Below are 20,595 nucleotides of genomic sequence, written 5' to 3'. Positions count from 1 at the left end.
TGTTTGCTGAAGGAAAGAGAGGCAGACCAGCTGGCAATGCTTGATGCTGCCTGGAGAACAGCACTCAACACTGGCAGGAAGAAGAGAGGTGGCAGTCAGTGTAGCGCTTCAGCGGTGAGTCTAGAGGCTGGGGGCATGGCCAGTGATGGGGGATGAGTCAGCATCATGGCCTGGCTGATACAGGGAGTGTGGCCAGTGAGGCAGAGAGGCCAACTTGGCTTCAAGTGACACCCCTCCTTGAGCTGCCCCAGAAGACTTGGAACACAGCTGCTGAATGATTGTAACCAACAGTTATGTACATGAGGGTTTGAATGAAACTGCTTGACATTTAAATGCTAGCTTCCTGAATGTGATACCCCGCAAGGGCCAGCAAAAGTTGTTGTTTAAGGAGCTGGGGAAAGATTGCATAGCTAATAAGATGACTATATTCTTGCTTCTTATTGATTGGTGTGGCTGTCATGGCTTCCAGGAATTCTATAATAATTAATCACTTGGGAAACAGAGCAAGGTTGTAGTAGGATCATCCAAGTTTCTCATGTGTATTTGCCCTATGCTCTCTAATTCAGGACCTTTCCATTTTTGCAGAATATATGTCAGATGCTGTTTCTAGCTGCCCCAAAGCCCAGCATGAAATGAGAAAATGACCATACTCTTCAAGTAGCCTTTTGGTATGACCTCACCATGCACTGTGCTTTAGAGGCAGTCCGAGATGCCAAGAGACCTTTTCATCACTTCTGTTAGACCACTGCAAAGCTATTCATTGCTAATCTGCCAGAGAGTTTTAGGGAGGAGTCAGAGGTGACCCCAGGGGTGTAGCTATAAATGAGCAGATGGGTTCACTCAACGGCCTCCCAGGTCCACCCCTCCCTATTTTCATTATCTCCTTCACTCTGTGGGGCTGCTGGGGAGAGGGGCGAACACAGCCCCCTCTCCCCTAGCTATGCCCTTGTTGAAGTCTATTTTTCCTTTCCTTTAAAAAATTTAGACTTCTGTGCACTTGCATCACTGCACGGTGCTCCAACCCAACCTCTGTCCCAAGTGCTGGAACATACTGAGGTGAGTCTCACGATCAGTGAGACTCGCCGTAAGGGAGTTAGTGGGGAGAGTGGGCTTAGCACGCTCTGCCTGCAGAAGATCGCCAGGTAGCCCTGGGCAGCCAGATCGGCTGCTCACACGCCTGCTGGCTCTGTCACCGAGTTGGCAGGGGCTGCGAGGATCAGGGGACACGTGGCCCCCAGAAGTTCCTGGTTGCCCTGTGCGAGGCATCCTGGAGAGACCCCCCAAGCCCTGGTCGGAGGTCTACTCATCTGTCACCACATGCCATGGCAACACATGAGCAAAATGCTGAGGTTAACGGAGCGCTTGCTCCATTAACCTCGGCTTAGGGGAGGGGGGATTAGTGAGGTTTGCTGCACGGCTCCTGTTGCCGCACACAATTGCCAAAAAGCGGGCTAGGCTCCCTTAGCCCGCTTTTTGGCAATAATGAGAATCGCCTCACGGTATATTTGTGTTTATTTAAAAAGAAACCCACACAATGCATATTTTCAAATTTTTAAAGGGCTGCACACAGCACACCTCTTCTTAAAGGTTCACAAAATGACATGAGTAGATGGGGGTGAGTTAGGCTTCCTGTTACAAATGGCCTTGATTCAGATCTTAAATTACAGCAGGCCAGAGGGCTTATTCTCACCTCCTAACTAGGCAGGGGTGTAGCTATAATTGAGCCGATGGGTTCAAAACACCCGGGCCCCTCAACTCCTGAGGGTCCCCCAGTTTCATTATCTCCCTCCCTCCGAGGGGCTGCTGGTTAGAGGGGCGAAAAAAGCTCCCTCTCCACGAGCTACAATAATAGCTGGATAGCCACCATTTCTAGACCATAAGAGTTGCCTTCTCTCAGCCTCATTGCTCACCAGGCACTGAAGTGTATGGCCTTTCTTTCCATGCAGCCATCCGTGCGCAGCGTCAGAGTAAAGTTAACATTCCTGGTGCTGCGTGAAGGTACAAAATCCCACTTGCCCTTCACATTCAAGACCCTGCTGAGAAGGTGTGGCCAAGGAATGAAACTACCTTACTGAAACTACCTTACCCTTCTACCTTACTGTCCTTCCTGAACACAGCGAAAGAATTAGTGGCCGACATCCAGACTGAATCACTCAGGGGAAGTTCTGTTGCAATTAAGTCGTCCTTTAGAGTAACTCCTGAGTAGTACAATTGAGGAACTTAGTCTGAACGTCAGCCAGGATGATCAGTCAGCACAACTGCTTATTTCTGTAAAATTATAATTGCATTTCATGTTTTCTTGTTGTGTCCCATCTGCACCAGTCCCCTTGCAAATGGTGATGAGCTGGCATTATGAGAAACATTTATCTATACCAGGCCTGCTAAACTTAGGCCCCCCCAGCTGTTTTTGGACTACAACTCCCATAATTCCCAGCCACTGTAGCCAATAGCCAGGGATTATGGGAGTTGTAGGCCAACATCTGCAGGAGGGCCAAAGTTGAGCAGGCCTGATCTATACAGTCTTAAGTAAACTGTGCCAACAAGTCTATTTTGACTCCTGGCGCCCACAGAGCCCTGTGGTTTTCTTTGGTAGAATACAGGAGGAGCTCACCATTGCCTCCTTCCGCACAGTATGAGATGATGCCTTTCAACATCTTCCTATATCACTGCTGCCTGATATAGTACTAGTGAGGATTCAAACCGGCAACCTTCTGCTTGTTAGTCAAGCATTTCCCTGCTGCACCACTTAAGGTGGCATACAGTCATACCATCATAGTGGTATATAAATATTGGTAGTAGTGGTGGTGTTAATAGTGGAAATAAGGTGTAGTAAGTCGAGGTGCATGATGTACCACAGGCCAGCACTGCACAAAAACCAGGGCAGGCAGTTTCCATGTGCTAAATATGTGAAATAAATAATTAAAATAAAAACTGCAAGCTGATGCAACAGGCCTTTGCGCACAGGCATGGGATAAACTGGGTTCTGTAATCTTCTTGGATGCCATGTGCAAGCTGCTCTGGTACCACACACAGCAAGTAGATCTATAATAATGATTTCAGCCAAGCCTACAGTCATATCGCTAGCACTGATTGCAGTGCAGGAAATTGCATTGTTGTGCAAGTGCAGAAAATCTATTGTGTTAATTGCATGCATTTATCCAGTGGGATGAATCAATGGGGAAATCCCAAATGTTTCTCTATGAAATGTTTGTCTATGTCCAGGAAATGCTGGCTCATTGACTAAAGTCACATGCAGTAAGAATGTTTCCTATGTGCAAGGGGAAAGGGCCATTTTTGCTGGTCCCCTTTCCCTCTGCTGCCCTTGATGTCCTCCCAAAATATGTCCCTGAAGGTTTATATGTCAGGGACATATTGTCAAGCCATGGGACAGAGATGGTCCAAGATGTTTTGGCACATACACTAGAGCACTTATAGTATACTCCTCTTCAGTAGTACAGCACTTGCTTTGCTTGAAGGGGACCCCAGGTTCAGTCCCCAGCACCTCCAATTAAGGGATTGCAGGTGGTAGACCTGGAAAAGACCTTGAAAAACTGCTGCCAATAAGAGTAGGTAGTACTGAGCTAGATGAACTCTGTGGTCCAACTCAGTAGAAGGCAGTTTCAGATGTATGTTGTGTATGTTATGTTTTGCCTGAGGCAGAAGAACCATCTAAATGGTGTCCTCATTGTGGTTAAAATATAATAATAAGCTAAATAATTGATAATTTTCTGCCCTTTAATGATACCCCAAATTCTGCCACCAGATGTGGGCCACCTCACTCTACCTAATGGTAGGACCAGCCCTGTAATGGGATTGGGACCTGGTCTGGATTTGTGGCTATTAAAGGTTGGACATGGAAGGTCAGTATGGAAAGAGAACAGGAAGAAACAGTGGAGAGAAGGTAGAGACCAGACTTCTCTTTTGAGGAAGAGAACATTCTAACAGTCTGATTCTGTAATCCTGTGCACAGGAGAAAATCCATCAGTCTGTGGGGCTTACTTCTGAGTATACATGCATATGATTGAGTTTCACAGGATTTTTAAAGTTGCAGACTTTAAATTTCAAAGTCTACAGCAATAAAGATTGTCTTTTTTAAAGCAGAAGAAAAGTTCAAGGTCAATGTTTTTAAAGTATTTAGTCAAATTAAGATAAATGTAAAAGCAAAGTGAATAGGAAAGATTATGAAGAGTTAATAGCCCACAATTTAAAGCGGGTTTTATCTATTGGGGGGCAGGGAGACTTTCTAAAGTTTCAGTTCTTAAAAGTGAAGCCAAGTTTAATCATTAGCCTAAGTCATTTCAGTAACTTGAATCTAATTAAATTTTTGTGCAGTTCTAGGTAATTTCATATTCCTAAAAAAAGGTCATTGTTGAAAATGACTCTGCTGCTATTCTCATTTCTTGCAAGATGATATCTGTGTCATCAAGTCCCACAAGCCTATTTGTATTTTCAAGATCACACCAACTTTAGAGTTGCAAACAGAGAATAATAAGCAACATATACTTTGGAGCCATTGTGCTGATGCAGAGGTTCATAGTATCCAGCATCAGGATTATCTGTGATTTCCTTATGCAGCAAACAGCATAACTTCAACCACCACATTAATTCCTTGGCCCTATGTATGATGCACTAGGGCCTGTACCGTTCAAGTCAATGAAGGCTCCAAAGCCAATGAAGGCTCCAAATGAAGGCTCTCTCCAAAGCTGGGGGGAGAGAGAGAGAGAGAGAGAGCGCCATGAGAGGTCTTGGATCTTACAATGTATTTCCTTTTCTAAAAGGCATGAGGGGGCAATGAGGATTGAAGCCATGGAGAGAGGAGAGTCTAATTCCCTCATGCAAATCTGCCTCCTCCCCGCCCCACACACATACCTATCTGGTTTGAATAAGCAGCATCCTGCAGATAGATGTTCAGGAGCTGCTACTACAGTACACCTTATTACTAGCAACCAGGGGCGTAACTATTATAGGGCAAGGGGAGACAGTTGTCTGGGGGCCCACTGCCTTGGGTGGCCCCCCAGAGGCAAGTGACATGACTGACTCCCTCAGCCGCACACCCGCCCAGGCTTCCTTCAGTTGTATTCATCCTCTGAAATTGATGTGAGCGTTAAGACCTGGAGCTACCAGAAGAGCATGTCTTTCTCTAGTATAATTAAATGACTTGCATCGTCCACGATTTACAAAACCTTTTCAAAAATGATTTAGGATGATGTTCTATTGTGGCACATAGGATAGATAGATAGATAGATAGATAGATAGATAGATAGATAGATAGATAGAACCTATAAAATTTTTATTATGCTTTTTGTTACCACTATTCAGCCTCATTTAAGATGTCTTTACTCATGAGCTGAGCTTCAGTGTTGGGGGGGATTTAAAAATCTTGTCTCTGGGCCCACTCCAACCTTGCGACACCCCTGCTAGCAACTGAATATGTGAACTGGCTCATTGAAAAGCTTTATCTTCAAAGTCATTTGAAATTTCTATTGTGGTGTTGGACTCCTGATGGCCCATTCATACATGCAAGTAATGACTTCATGTTGCAGTCTTCAAGTGATAGACTTGCATGGGTGAACCAACTTAGGGTCTGCCCACTGCTCCCATTCTAATCAGTGATAGTTGTTGGTAGTGGCCAACTTTTATCAAAAGCAAGCCTAGCTAAATATTTGCTTTGCAGCTAATATTTGGAAAGAACAATGATTTAATTCTTGAAATTAGTGGGTCCTATTATAAGCGCTAACAGTGGCTCGGAAAGTCCAAATGGTTTCACGTGCCTTTGTATATGTAATTCAAAACGTTGTACTCCCTATACACAGAAACAATTGATTCTGTGTACAGACACCCCTTTTCTTCTTTCTCTCTCTCTTTTCCTCCCGTTGCAAGTGGTACGTTAAGAAGCGAGAGGAAATGACCACAAGGCTATGATTTAAGGAGGGAAAAGCCCTGAAAACCAGAAGATTTGAGCGGCCATACTTATCAAAGAGTTTCATCAGATTTTACAATACTTTGGAGTGCACTGTTCAAAGGATAGAATGGAATCATGTTCTGCATCTATGAATATTCAATGAATTGCTTCATTTTTGACTGGACGAGCATTCCCATGGCTCTACGATGGACACTACGATACCACCCTTCTGGCAGCTGTTAAGATCAAACCAGACAATACATTGAACACATAATTGTGTCTTCCATGCTAGGGTTTTTGGTGTTGTTGTGTTTTGGAAATAGCAGCTGTAGGGAGGTAGGATCCCAATCCAGGCTGGAACTGTCAAGGCTCAGGCCTTCCACCCACGCTGCTCTACTGCCAGAAATCATCACCCAAATTTATCCCCCACCCACCAAAGTGCCATTTACTGCTATGGTGCATTTAAAAAAAAAAAAAAAACAACACCAGACAGCATATTCTCCTAAAGCAAACTGCAATATCATCTCTATGCCAAACAATGCCGAGTTCAACTCAAGTGTTACTTATCTGAATATAATCTTGCTTTTTTTTTCATTCCTCACATCTTCCAGTGGTCAGAACCAGCCCAAATTCACATGCAATCCAAGCACTCGTGTAGGTGTCTTAATATGTTTAGTGTCATTAAGGAAGCAACATGCAATCTATGGTTTGTGTCCAACAGATTGCAGAAGATCTTGGTGCAGCCAAAATGTCTTGGAATAGCCCTGCCAAAGTGATTTCTTTCTCTGCCTGGCTCTGAGGGATTTTTTATTTTTTTTTTAACAAAACAGTCAATGAAAGCTGATGTGTTGGTTTCTTTGTTTTCTGTCTTTCTCCTGCTATACAGGGCCAAGCATACCTACCATAAAACTTTGCTGGAGCAGGTTCAAGCGTTGGAAACTAAATCCAAAGAACTGGGGAAATCTATGCTGCGTGATAGTAATGGAAAGAGGTGGGGGCACTTCCATCTTAGCTGGAAGCATGGCCAATGGATTTTTTTTTTCCTTCGTCTCCCATCATTATTATTTTTGTCCATGCTTTGCAAACTGATGGGGTCTTCCAGACTCTGTAGCCATTTTAATCCATTCATCGGTTTTATTTCAAAAAAGCATCCATCTTTCACTGCTCCATCCAGCCTTTGCCAGTACATTGAGGCCAAATCAAAGCCTCCAGACAGAGCTTCTCGCATGGCAGCATGTAATGTGTTTGTTGAGCTATGGGTCTAACCTAGACATTTAATTCAGTTGTTGGTGTTTTTGTTGTTCTTGTTATTACCATTATTTATGTTGGCTTCCCTAGTCTCGTGGATTGATTGTACTGCTGAACACAAAAGGTGTCAAAACAATATTTAAGTAGGGTTTTACAACAGACAGCAGTGGGATATCCAGAATTTTGCACATTTAACAAATTCCGCCCATTAACAGAATTTTGTCCATTTAATTTAGACTTCTTCTAATTCTTCTTACCCAATTGAAACAAATTAGAGTTGTGCAAAAGGTGTGTATTAATTTGCCTGAAGTTCAGGCTAGATAATTCTCAGTGGGTTGTATCCAACATCAGTAATAGCGTTTGGCACAACAATTCATGGTCAGATCACCTTAGGTAAATGCTAAGCAGTATCAAATCACTTATCCACAGTGTCTGGGATCCAAAGATCTACTTAGGCATGGCCAAGGGCAGGGCATGTCCAGTAAGACATTTTACTTTTTCTGTTTAAATGATGTGTTTAAATGATGGGCAAACCCCATGCCATATCAAAATCTGCTGTTTGTATTTAAGCTGTCTGCTTAATCTGATTCAAATAGTGTTGGTTGTTATTGTTGTTGTTGTTGTTGTGTGTGTGTGTATGTGTTTGTAAAGATGGACAACCCACATGCCATATCAAAATCTACTGTTTTTATTCAAAGTACCTGCTGAATCTGAATAATATGATGTTGTTTGGCTTTGTTATTTGCATATAATTTGAGTATGCATATATGTGTGTAGGGTGGGCTGTACATGAAGAGGTCATTCACACAATCAAAAACTGTGTTCTACCCAGGTTTGGGAGCTGTATATGCTCTCAATTTTCAGTTGTTTGGAAGCAAGGTAGGAGGAAAACCTGGGTAGAAGTGATTGGGGGAAGCAAGGTACAGAAAAACCTGGGTAGCTTTTCCTCCTACTTTGCTTCCACACAATCACTTCTCTGTTTCCCTCTTACCTTGCTTCCACACAACCGGAAATTGGGAGCACACACAACTCTCAAACCCAGGTAGAACACAGTTTTTGGCTGTATGAATGACCTTGTAATATGGCAAGTGAATACAGGAGAGTCACCAGTTGCTGTCAGCAGAAGTTGATCATTGGAATAATCAGAATGACCCCTCTACACGTGCGGCTGAACCCTAATTAAAAAGGGTTTTCAGCATATTTAGAAGGGTGATTCCGATGATCACCCCTCACATGCAATTAAAGCATATATGCCAAAAATTAGTCTACACATCCTTTAATGATGTCTAGGCAGGGACATCCCTGTCTTTGTTGCATGTAGGGGGCTGTGAACCGCCCCATTGGTGGCTTCAGATATCATGAAAATGGCAGCATTAGCGGGAACACACACCCAGTGGCAACCAGTGTCTGTCATGTAGTTATTTGACCTTGTTACATGTGAAGCCACCAATAGTAAACCGGCCTTGAGAACTGGTTAGTCAGTGGGTTACAGCTATTCAAAATGAATATGTATTATCTGATGCTTTTCACATTTTTCTTAGTTCCAAAAGAGATTTGCCATGGGGTGGATTGCTGTTTGATAAACACAAGCCCAAAGCTCCCTAGGGTGCAAAGAATTAGTCGGGCACTTCTCTGCATCCAGTCCAGTGCTGCGTATTACGAAAGTCAGCTATTTTCCCCATTAGTTTCAGCCATTCACGATCCTGCTGGGCTAGAAATGGTCACAAACACAGTATTTGACTGCTTGGTAGTTTTTTCTGGATAGAGTGACAATTACCCCCACTATGAAGGAAACGCTCAGACAGCGAACAGTATCCTCATTTCACCTTGCGGCTGCTTCAGCTTTAAGTTGTAATTAACTGAATTCTCATTGGCAGGCATCTTTGGATGGTAACTTGTGCTTCTCCATTGTGGCAAGACCATATGGAACACAGTGCTGCTATTATTAAATTCTTCATTGTGTAGCAGTGTATCTGCTAGCTGTGCGGGGACTTTTGTCTGATGTGAAAGGCACTAAAGAGAATTCTAGTGAGGCTTTTCTTGTTCAGACGGTTTCATTTAGCCCTTTTTAGAATGCAATTGTGCTTCAGCAAACTGAAGAGCATCACAAGTTCAAAAAGGTTTTATACTAACACTTGTGTCCTTCCAACAATATGGCACTGTGTGACCTGCTGAAGAACTTCAGAATAATTAAATGGGATTTTAACAAACCTCCTAAACTACCAACCTGAGTGGAATGGAACTTCAGAGAAATATTTATTTCTAGTAGGGCAGGGTCAACCTTTGAATCCTTTATGCATATTCTGAGGTAAACTAATTGCCATATTTTAGCTGCTGCTGAAGCAAGTGTAACAGTAAACCTATAACATGTCTTTAAACCTATACGTTCAGTTCCACCATGCCTCCATTAGCCATGGAGCAATCTTGGCACTATGAATGATAAAGCTAAAAGATTCAGAGATTTTCTGGTTTGAATTATAGCCTATTTTTATAAAATTAGTAGGCTTAGTTGCCTATATCTCCTATTGCTTCTGTGTTTACCATGATATAATCTCTGAAACTCAAGGAGTAGATTGGATTCTCCCCTGTTTTCCTCTCCTAAACTCTGGTTTTGTTAATGGTTGTGCAACTTCTTACTATTGACCCGGGTGGTATATTTGTACAATAAATGTCATTTTGTCATATTTACTACAGCATGGATTACATGTTGTTATTATTACAAGATTACTTAAACCCTATTCAGACGATGAAGCTGTTCTCACGTGCAGCCTAACCCAGGCTAGGGAAGCCCAGCCTGGGTTAGGCGGCACATGAGAACCGCCGGGATCGGGCCTGATCCTGGCGGGGCAGTGTCGTCTAGCCCAGCTTTTTAGCCCGGCTCCTAGTCAAGGTTGAATGCTCCCTTAACCCAGACTTCCTGCTCATGTATCTCCCTGGGCTGCGTTTAGCTCGAGGAGACACAGTGTCTAGAGCACCCGTCCCCTGGGAGAATGACCCCAATGCACCATGCTCAGGGCACGATGCATTGTGGGATACCCAGAGATTGGGATGCATCATCCTGTCTCTCCGGAGATGGATCATGTGGGGAGTAGACAGTGCTCCCAAAAACATTTTGTCAATTGTCTCTGGGGGGAAGGTGAGTGATGCAAAGCCTTTCCAACACCCACCCACCCGGTCGTGTGAATGCCCTCGTTATGTTGTACCTGCGTTTAGATTTCTGTTCATGTTTTTTTCTGTGAATGACTGAGATGCATTCATTTTAAAAAGTGAACCTGGGCCTCCTGAAATGTAGGACACAGATAGGAAGTGTACTGCTATACATGCATTCAGCATAACCTATGAATAACTGTGCATGTGTACAGATCTGTATGTGTGTACACTCTGTACACAGAGCTGAACATAATGTCTAGATAGGGCTCTTGTCTGCATTCATTCTATACTAAACACTTTCACCCTAATCCAGCTAAGGATTGGGTGCTCCCTGAAATACATTTCCATGCTCACGAATGCAATCCTGCTGATGTGGTTTCCATCTCAGATCCAGTGCTCTGCAATATTGTGCATTCAGAGACCTTTTTAAAAAGCTGAAATCCCGCCAGTCAGCTGTTCAGGAGCAGGAAGCAGAGGGCTAGATTCAATCTCCAACTCAGCCTGATCCAGGGGATTTCATCTATTTAAAAATGGCTTTGTGTGTTCAGCTCTAGCTGTTTCATGTGTTCTCTGCTGGATCATAGCCTGTGTTTATAGAGCTAGGTTAAAATATCATTAATTGTCATCAGGAAGGTGCTGTGTGTGTGTGTAACTCAGTGTGTCTAACTTGTCCCAGTGTGTGCAATCGGCTTTCCCCAGTCATATTGACTTACTGTTTTGGCATTCTGTCCCTTTAGCTGCCATGTTGTGATTCATTCTTAGGTTGTATGTTTTCATAGCCATTTATTTCACTGCATTCTCTTTCCAAACTCAGTCATCTGGATCCTTGTTCTCTTTCTCTCCACCCGCCCCCCTTTTCATTCTCAGAATGCTTTCATACAGACAATATAAGGGGTTTTTGCCAGCCCTTTGGCCCATTCCCCCAAGGATCCCCCCTCCCTTCCTCCAGCACACATTTGTTTTTTCCCCCTCCTTCCTAATTGCACCCAGGTTTTCTGGGTGGTCCATCTGTGAACTAGATAATGGCGGTGTGTCTCGGCCTGCCTGAAGTTGATGTGTCATGCTTCTGATGAGGCCTCTTGAGTGCCTTCTGAGAACTGGTCTGTCTTTTATCGCCTTGTTTGTGTCCCAGCTCTTTCACACCTGCTTGAAAACATGTGCTTGTCTTTTGGGAAGGGAGATGGTTGGAAAAGCAACACACTAGGAATTCCCTGATGATGCAATCTGTCTTATTTGGATTCAGGGTTTTAAAAAACACACAAAAACCTAGTGTTTTTCAATATGCATTTTTTCTTTTGATTCTCCAAATTACTCCTGCTGCGAGCCCCCATTGGCAAGTATGCTGTGTCTGTTTACTGTGAAACATCCAAGGAAGGGAGTGTGTGACCACAGTTGACTTGTTTCTAATGAGTTCTGAATAGGTTGGGTTATGCAGTTGTGTTGCTGCTGCTGCTGCAGTGGCATCCTACTGGTTGCTTCTGAAGAAATGATAGTGCTTATGGGAAAGATTCTTGCAAGCACCTCCACAATGAGTTTTCTTTGTTCAGGTGGTTCTGAAAAATAAGCAGTCTGTCCAGGGGCATAACTATAATAGGGCAAGGGGAGACAGTTGTCTGGGGGCCCACTGCCTTGAGGGGCCCCCCAGAGGGAAGTCACATGACTGACTCCCCCAGTCGTGCACCCACCTGGGCTTCCTTCAGTTGTATTCATCCTCCAAAACTGATGTGAGTGTTAAGACCTGGAGCTACCAGAACAGCATGACTTTCTCTAGTACCATTAAATGACTTGCATCATCCACAATTTACAAAACCTTTTCAAAAATAATTTAGGATGATGTTCTATTGTGGCACATAGGAGATATATATATATAAATTTTACTCTGCTTCTGGTTACCACTATTCAGCCTCATTTACGATTTCTTTACTTCATGAGCTGAGCTTCAGTGACAGGGGGCCCATTTTAAAATCTTGTCTCTGGGCCCACTCCAACCTTGCTACGCCCCTGAGTCTGTCATCAGGATCTGCTCCTCTGGTCCTGTGTAGCAAGCTGCAGGGCTGAGGCTTTTTTGTTCAGTCTCAGTATGGAGAAGACAATCACAAACTAGTTACGACCCTATTGAAGAGAAGAGAAAGACTGGTAGAACTAATTGAGTTTGCACTGCCACAACCAGCTCTTCCCGAAGAGGATTCTGTGTCTGAATACGCAGAACACTGCCACTTGCAAAGCCTACAAATGAGTGCAGCAGGAATGACAGAGAAGTTGTGTAAATTGCCTTGCAGCTTGATTGCTCTGGTTGTTTCCCCAAGAGAAGTTTGGTTTCTGTTTCTCATAGTTGTGTGATGATGTCACACTGACCTACATCACACACGTTTGAAGGTTGATCTTTCTGCACAGTATCCAGACATATGTGGACTGGCTCACACACCGCACATCAGTTGTACAAGCTGTAGAGTTTAGGAGCAATTCTAGGGCTTCCACCTCACCCCACTGCATGAACAACCAGCCTTCTCTGTAAATGCTTTCATGAGTGTGCTTCTGTTACACAATCTATCTCATTTCCATTGATCATGGATTGCATGAACAGAGCCTACCCCCAGTTCACATTAAAAGTTCGGTGTGCATGGAGGAAGGGCACACATGGCTGAGGCTTATGCTTGCCAGTCTTCACATGCACTTCCTCAAACCTGGGACAAGATGTGTACAAGGAAAAACATTTTTTAAAAAAATTTCATTGACTTTTTCCACACCTGGATTTTAGCTTGTATCTCCTCCGGAATGGAGGTATGCATTCACATATTGGCCAAATTTACCCCCAAGTTTCTGTGAGCTATCAGGGGGCAATTCACACACAATTTGGGTTTTTCACCCCGTGTTAGAGTGTAGTCCGATTTATAACTGGAGTTTTTTAAAAATCCACTTTTTGCATCAATTTTTGAGGGTAACTTCGAACTCGTAGTAAAGCCTCACAGAAAACCCACAGTAAGCCTACTGTCACATTTTTGTTTTCCTATGTAAACCATTTTGAGAATGTTTTCATTGAAAAGCAGTATATCAATAAGAAGTAAGTAAAAGAGTTCTTTCTTATTACAAGTAGCTTCTGTAAGGTACTTCCATAAAGTACTGCACACCTGCTTTCTTGTAACAGCCATTTTAATTACCCATATTACACAGCATACCTGTACTATTTACCCGAATAGAAGACAACGCTGCATTTAAGATGACCCCCTTTTAAAAGAGGTTAAATCAGGTTATACCTATGCTTACCCAAAAGGAACAGCACTCTGAATTTAAGATGACCCCCCAATATCTAACATCAAATTACTGGAAAAAACCCTAGTCTTGGATTCAGGAAAATACAGTATCAAGGCAGTATTGCAGGGCAATGTGTTAAAAAATGGCCACTGCTATGGAAAAACGCCGAGGCGCTTCACACAATCAAAGTGGAGCGCCTAGAGGTGTTTTCCGGGGAGAGTGGGCTTAGCCCACTCTCCCACACACACGAGCAGGGAGCCGTCCCTGGGCAGCCAGATCGGCCACCCACACATTACTAGCTCTGTCATGGAGCCGGTAGGAGTGTCGGTGACCGGGGACCACCCAGTCCCCGGAAGTCCCAGGATGCTCAGTGTGAGTGCGCGGGGCATTCTGGGGAGACTCCTGAGGCCGGGCGGCTTGTTGTAGCCTCCCGATTGGAGGGTTGCCTTGTGAGTCACCGCAGAGTGGAGCCGCGCCGTGACTACTCACAATTGGCAAAACGGGGTTAGCCATGCACTCAATCTGCTAACCTCGTTTGGGGGGAGGACTAAGTGGGCTAACCGCCAGGAGCCACGTGGCTCCCAGCGGTTCTCACAACTGCTCAAAAGTGGGCTGGGCTCCCTTAGCCCGATTTTGAGTGGTCGTGTGAATAGCCTCACTGTTTCACAGAGCATATTGTTAATTAAAATGGCTGCTACAAGGAGGCAGCTACTCAGCTGAGCTCAGGGGTGGAGCCACCATTGAGCGAATGGGTTCAAGGAAGCCGGACCACTGCCCCTCAGGGGCCATGCCTCATGCCCCAGACATGCCCGCTGCATCTGTCAGATGTGGGAGAGCATGGTTTAGCTCCCAAATGGAGCCGTGGGGCCCCATTTGGGAGCTAAATCGGCCAGCGCTGCATTTGCAGCGCAGCTGGAAAAGGTAGAGAGATCCTGGCAATGTATTTATCTCCCAAACGGGCCCCGTTTGGAAGTTAAACCATGCCCCCTGAATCTGACATCAGACTTTCAAAAGCTACTTGTAACAAGTATGACAAAATGAGGTCATTCACACAATCAAAAATTGTGTTCTACCCAGGTTGGGGAGCTGTGTGCTCTCCCAATTTTTGTTTGTATGGAAGCGAGGTAGGAAGAAAACCTGGGTAGCTTTTCTTCCTGTCTTGCTTCCACACAATCACTTCTACCCAGGTTTTCTTCCTACCTTGCTTCCGCACTACCAAATATTGGGAGCACACACAGCTCCCAAACCCAGATAGAACACAGTTTTGGATTGTGTGAATGACCTCATCATCATCATTATTTTTTAAATGAAAAACAATGAATGCAGGTTCCAAAACTTGATCTCCATTCATTGCCATTTGTTCCATTCATTCCATGGTGCATCTGTTAAAGAACAAATAGGAGCAGGTTCAGATGGGTCCTGTTTATATCTGGTTCCGTTCATTCCGAAAACGAATGCTCATGCCTCCTGTGAACTGGCCCAAAACATAGCCACAATAAATCCTTTTGCATGTATACCTCTTTTACGATCATTTTCCTGAGAGGTAAAACAAACACCGCTCAAAAATAATCCGCAAAGGACACACATGAAACTGCTCCAAGGTTTGTTTGCCTCTCATAACAAACTTTGTTTAAGTTCACATTCAGAAGGTTCTGGCATTTTCACTAGCTGTCTTATTTTAATCAAACCTGATCTTCCTTCACGGTTTAAAACCAGAGATCTCACAGTCTCCTCCACCCTGTCTCTGATCAACAAGAAACCACGTTGTTGTGGCGGGGATTCTTTTTCATCTAAGTGCTTCTCATTGCATCTAAGTTACTTTGTTGCTTTGGTAAAAGGAGCTGCGTGACCAGCCTTGCAAGCAATCTTATTTATCTTCTCTTCAGTTTTGCTTGGTGCATGAATACAGATGCCTATCTGGTCACTGAAAGACCCGTGCAGTGCTCCTCTATCCCACACCCACACACATCCTGACTCCAGCTTACTGACCTAAGTGCCAGAGCACTTGCTTTTTCAGAGTCCCCCATGGACCCAAAAGAAAAGAGTTTAAGATGCATCTAAGGCTGGGCCTACACATGCGGCCAAATGAGGTTGCAGAATGGTATGAACAGGGGCGGAGCCACCATTGGGCCAACAGGTTCAAAGAACCCGGGCCGTGCCCAATCAGGGGCCGCGCCTCACAGCCCCGACACGCCCCCCCATGTCTGACATCAGATGCAGGGGTGCTGGTTTAGCTCCTGAGCGGGGGCCGCATGGCCCCCGTTCAGGAGTTAAATGATTGCTGCGTTCACGGCATGGCCAGGAGTGGCTCTTCCCTGCCTTTAAGGCAGTGCCAGCCCAAATCTAACTCCCGAATGAGCCACGCGGCCCCTTCGAGAGTTAAATGGCCGGCACTGCATTCACTGCACCGCCAGGAGTGGCTCGTCTCTTGCCTTCCCTGAGCTCCTGGCTGGGCTGCGCTACCCAGCCCCAGACTAGCTCCTGAAGGGGCTGCATGGCCCCTTGGGGAGTTAAATGGCTAGTGCTGCGAATGCAGTGCTGGCCTGACACCCACTCCCAAACGGAGCCTCGGGGCTCCATTCGGAAGCCAGACCACGCCCCCCACGTCTGACATCAGGCACGGGGCGTGGCTAGCCAACATCTGACGTCAGACGCAGGGGCGGGATGAGTGGGGCTGCCGCCACTGCCTCACATGGGTCACTGGCAGTCAGGCTCCACGCCAGGGTATGAAGCAGTAGAATGGCTGGTGCCCACTGGTGGGCAAGGGCGTATTGATGTTGGTGATGGCCCGTGTTCAGTTGTTTGGACTGATGGCCAACAATTGATGTTGATGTTGGTGATATTGATGTTGGTGATGGCCCATGTTCAATTGTTTGGCTGGGTAACCACCATCACAGCCATTGCAACCATGACAGCCTCACCTCCCTCTCACCTGCCTGCCTCCCACTAACACCATCCATCTTATTTATTTATTATTTCTCTGTGTAAACCGCCCTGAGCCATTTTTGGAAGGGCTGTATAGAGATTGAAATAATAATAATAATAATAATAATAATAATAATAATAATAATAATACCCCCTCCTCCCAGATTACTGCACACCTCTGTGGCTTCACACTAATTTGCCATTCATTGCCCTGAGGTCTGGCTCGCTATCCTGCACTGGCTGCAATACAGTTTAATGACATCACAGCCTGGTGACAAGCCATGATATCCTTATACCATGATGCAACTGGTGCAGATTAACAAACCAGACCCTGTGCAACGAATGTCGATGTAGTGTTGCACCCGGAGAAATGGCAGGTAATCCAGTGTGGAGGAAGCAGGCAGATGAGCAGGGAAGAACAGGTGAGGGGCCCTTAGTGGCCCCTCTTCTCAAGGGGACTGGGTGGTTTGTGTTCTTTGAACACTTTCACCCAATTATAGCTACACTCCTGCGGGTGGGAGATATATGGGGCACCATTTAAAAGTGGTCAGATAGAAAACCAGCGCATCCAGGGGAAAGCTTCTAACTTCGGCCTTTGCTTATTGTGCCGATTTCCTATTTGCAAGGAGTTTTCAACAGTCCCTTCTACCATCGCATTCTGCTATATGTGTATTCCAGGAATGAATCCAAGGTACCTTCAGGGCCTGCCCACTGATAAGGCACTGGTGAGGCAGCAACCTCAGGCGGTGGATTGTCAGAGGTGGCAGATTGGCAGGGAAGCCTCAGAACTGCTGGGCTGGCTCACCACCCCTGGCCCCCTGCCAGTCTGATGCATCCATCCCCAGAGGCATAACTATAGGGGGGCAGGGGGGGCACGTGCCCCGGGCGCCATCTTTTTTGGTCACATGGGGGGCGCCGCCATGACAAATTTTTTTTAATTTTTTTAAAAAATTTTGTTAATACAAATGTTTCCTGCTCAGTGCAGCAGCGCTGCAGCAGTCAAGGGAGCATGTCGGCGCCCCCTCCCCCACGAGCGGTCCCTTCCGTGCCGCCCACGCCCCCCCCCCATTGCTTTGCTGGCGCCTGGCAGCCAGTCAGTGGCCTGGCTTGGCAGCGGCGGCGGGCACTTGTGAGGAAAAACCTAAGTATAATGTAGTATGCTGGGGGCACGGGGGGGGCGCCATTTCAATGCTTGCCCCGGGCGCCGTTTTCCCTAGTTACGCCTCTGTCCATCCCAGCATCCCTTTTACCTGGCAGCAGCCAGGCACCATTGCCTCTGCTTCTTCTCTTTCTACTGCTCCTGCATTTTCAAAAGGTAAACTGAGAAAAAGGAATGTGGAGGAAAGTAGAGCGATGGGGCTAAATCCAGGAGTGTAGCTATAATTGAATAAGGGGGTGGGGACAGCCAGCGGGGTGACAGCTTGCTCTTTGCCCTTCACCTTGTGCCTCTCTAAAGAAGAAGGCGGGAGAGAGCGGCACTGTTCCTTCTAACAGGGATACCCAGATATTGTTCACTACAACTCTCAGCATCCCCAGCTGCAGTGGCCTTTGGCTGGGGATTCTGGGAATTGTAGTCAACAACATCTGGGAAACCTGGTCAGAGGAAACACTGGAGATGGACCCATATTCACGTTTTGTCCCAGGGCCCACCTAAAGCTTTCTATGCCCCTGACTAAATCAAATATAGACGTTTAGTGGGAGGAAGGATTAAGTGGTGGGGTGAAAGAACAGTAGGGGTGGAAGGTGCCTCACTGCACCTCCTCAGGAGCAGAAGGGTTTAAGAACATAAGAACAGCCCTGCTGGATCAGGCCCAAGGCCCATCTAGTCCAGCATCCTTTCGCACAGTGGCCCACCAGATGCCGCTGGAAGCCACAGACAGGAGTTGAGGGCGTGCCCTCTCTCCTGCCATTACTCCCCTGCAACTGGTACTCAGAGGCATCCTGCCTTTGAGGCTGGAGGTGGCCCACAGCCCTCTGACTAGTAGCCATTGATAGACCTCTCCTCCATGAAGTCATTGAAACCCCTCTTAAAGCCATCCAGGTTGTTGGCTGTCACCACATCCTGTGGCAGAGAGTTCCACAAGTGGATCACGCATTGTGTGAAAAAGTACTTCCGTTTGTTGGTCCTAGACCTCCTGGCAATCAATTTCATGGAGTGACCCCTGGTTCTAGTGTTATGTGAGAGGGAAAAGAATTTATCTCTCTCCACTTTCTCCACACCATGCATGATTTTATAGACCTCTATCATGTCTCCCCGCAGTCATATTTTTTCTAAACTAAAAAGCCCCAGGTGTGGTAGTCTTGCCTCATAAGAAAGGTGCTCTAGGCCCCTGATCATCTTGGTTGCCCTCTTCTGTACCTTCTCCAGTACAACAATGTCCTTTTTAAGATGTGGTGACCAGAATTGTACGCAGTACTCCAAGTGTGGTCGCACCATAGTTTTGTATAAGGGCATTATAATGTTAGCCATTTTATTTTCAATCCCCTTCCTAATGATCCCTAGCATGGAATAGGCCTTTTTCACAGCTGCCGCACATTGAGTCGACACTTTCAACGAGCTGTCCACCATGACCCCAAGATCCCTCTCCTGGTCCGTCATCGACAGCTCGGATCCCATCAGCATATACTTGAAGTTGGGGGTTTTCATCCCAATGTGCATCACTTTACACTTGCTAACACTGAACCGCATTTGCCATTTTGTCGCCCATTCACCCAGTTTGGAGAGATCCTTTTGGAGCTGCTCATAATCCGTTTTGGATTTCACTACCCGGAAGAGTTTGGTATCATCTGCAAATTTGGCCACATCGCTGCTTACCCCTGCTTCTAGATCATTTATGAATAAATTAAAAAGTACCGGTCCCATAACAGATCCCTGGGGGACCCCACTTCTTACTTCCCTCCATTGTGAAAACTCTCCATTTATACCTACCCTCTGTTTCCTGCCTTTCAACCAGTTAGCAATCCACACATGTGCTTGTCCCCTTATCCCATAACCACTAAGTTTCCTCAGGAGTCTTTGATAAGGAACTTTGTCAAAAGCTTTTTGGAAGTCCAGGTAGACTATGTCAACTGGATCACTTTGATCCACACACTCATTGACACTCTCAAAGAAGTCCAAAAGGTTGGTGAGGCAAGATTTACCTCCAGCATAAGTAACGCTGTGCAAACATGGCCGTGCTGTTTTAGGTCATTGCGCAACTGCCCTCTTGCGCAACATTGCTGGGACTGCCTGCAACAACATTCGCAGCAGCGCTGGCTAATCAGGAACACCAGAGTTGCCTTGTGCCGCATGTGGGCCAGTATCTGCCACACAGCTTCGCCAATGTTGGGTTTACAATGATCCCTCTCAGTTCTACAGATGGCTAGGGGGACGTGCTGTATGGATTAGATGTGCTGTATGGATTTCTTGTACATGACCAGAGAGTTAGGAGGCAGCTGTATTCTGAAGTGTTTTCCTTTCAGCTCAAAGCACGTAAATGCATTTTTAAAAGAAAATATGTGATGATGATGGTGAGGATTACTCCTAAAATAACACAAAGTGCTATTCATTAAGTTAGAAAGGTAAACCCTTGCAATAGTCTTACAGACAGAAGTAGTAGAATCCAGAAATAGATGACTCTCCAGAGGTCAGGTATCTCCCTGAATGTTGGATCCGTCTGGGGTTAAAGCTGGCATGCCTCAGCTGTGTGTGATGGTGGCATGTCCCTTGGATAGTTGATTTCTTAGGGCTACTGACCCTTTGAGGGCTGAAACCATCGCATGTATTGACTTCATTGACCCAGCAGTAAGTAAAACTGGAATCTAGTTCACGCAAGTTCGAAAGAGCACAAAAATGTGTTCATTTGAACTAAGTAAACACATTTACTTAGAATCAAGTCTCATTCGTAAAATTAAACTCACTTCTAAGTAAGTCTGTGTAAGCTCACAGATGAAGTATTTTGATCAATTTTTCCAGATGTTCTTGACACCATTTCATGGAAGGAATGTCCAAGCTTTTTTCCCCCATCAGCATTCACAACAACAAAGTGACTGGTATTTTAAAGAGATTCTCCTCTCCCATTTTTCTTATAAAAAGACATTAGATCCTTTAAAAAAACACCGATTAAGTTAACATAAAA

The 20,595-nt window shown here is 45.4% G+C and overlaps 1 protein-coding gene across 12 annotated transcripts in view; it reads left to right on the top strand.

Moving 5' to 3' along the window:
* The window catches only part of ATP8A2 (ATPase phospholipid transporting 8A2), a 595,211-nt gene that overhangs the window by 550,116 nt on the left and 24,500 nt on the right, over positions 1–20,595 (top strand). For 11 of the 12 annotated variants that reach the window (XM_053308077.1, XM_053308074.1, XM_053308083.1 and 8 more), the window contains one exon: positions 6,789–6,893. The exons of the other annotated variant lie outside the window; for it this stretch is intronic. In XM_053308077.1, the coding sequence (XP_053164052.1) occupies positions 6,789–6,893 (105 nt within the window). The remainder of the gene's footprint in view (positions 1–6,788; positions 6,894–20,595) is intronic. 12 annotated transcript variants of the gene reach the window in all.

Source organism: Hemicordylus capensis, chromosome 3, assembly GCF_027244095.1.
Source record: "Hemicordylus capensis ecotype Gifberg chromosome 3, rHemCap1.1.pri, whole genome shotgun sequence".
Lineage (NCBI taxonomy): Eukaryota > Metazoa > Chordata > Lepidosauria > Squamata > Cordylidae > Hemicordylus > Hemicordylus capensis.
Note: the sequence above shows the minus strand (reverse complement) of the source record. Positions and strands in the feature narration are given on the sequence as shown.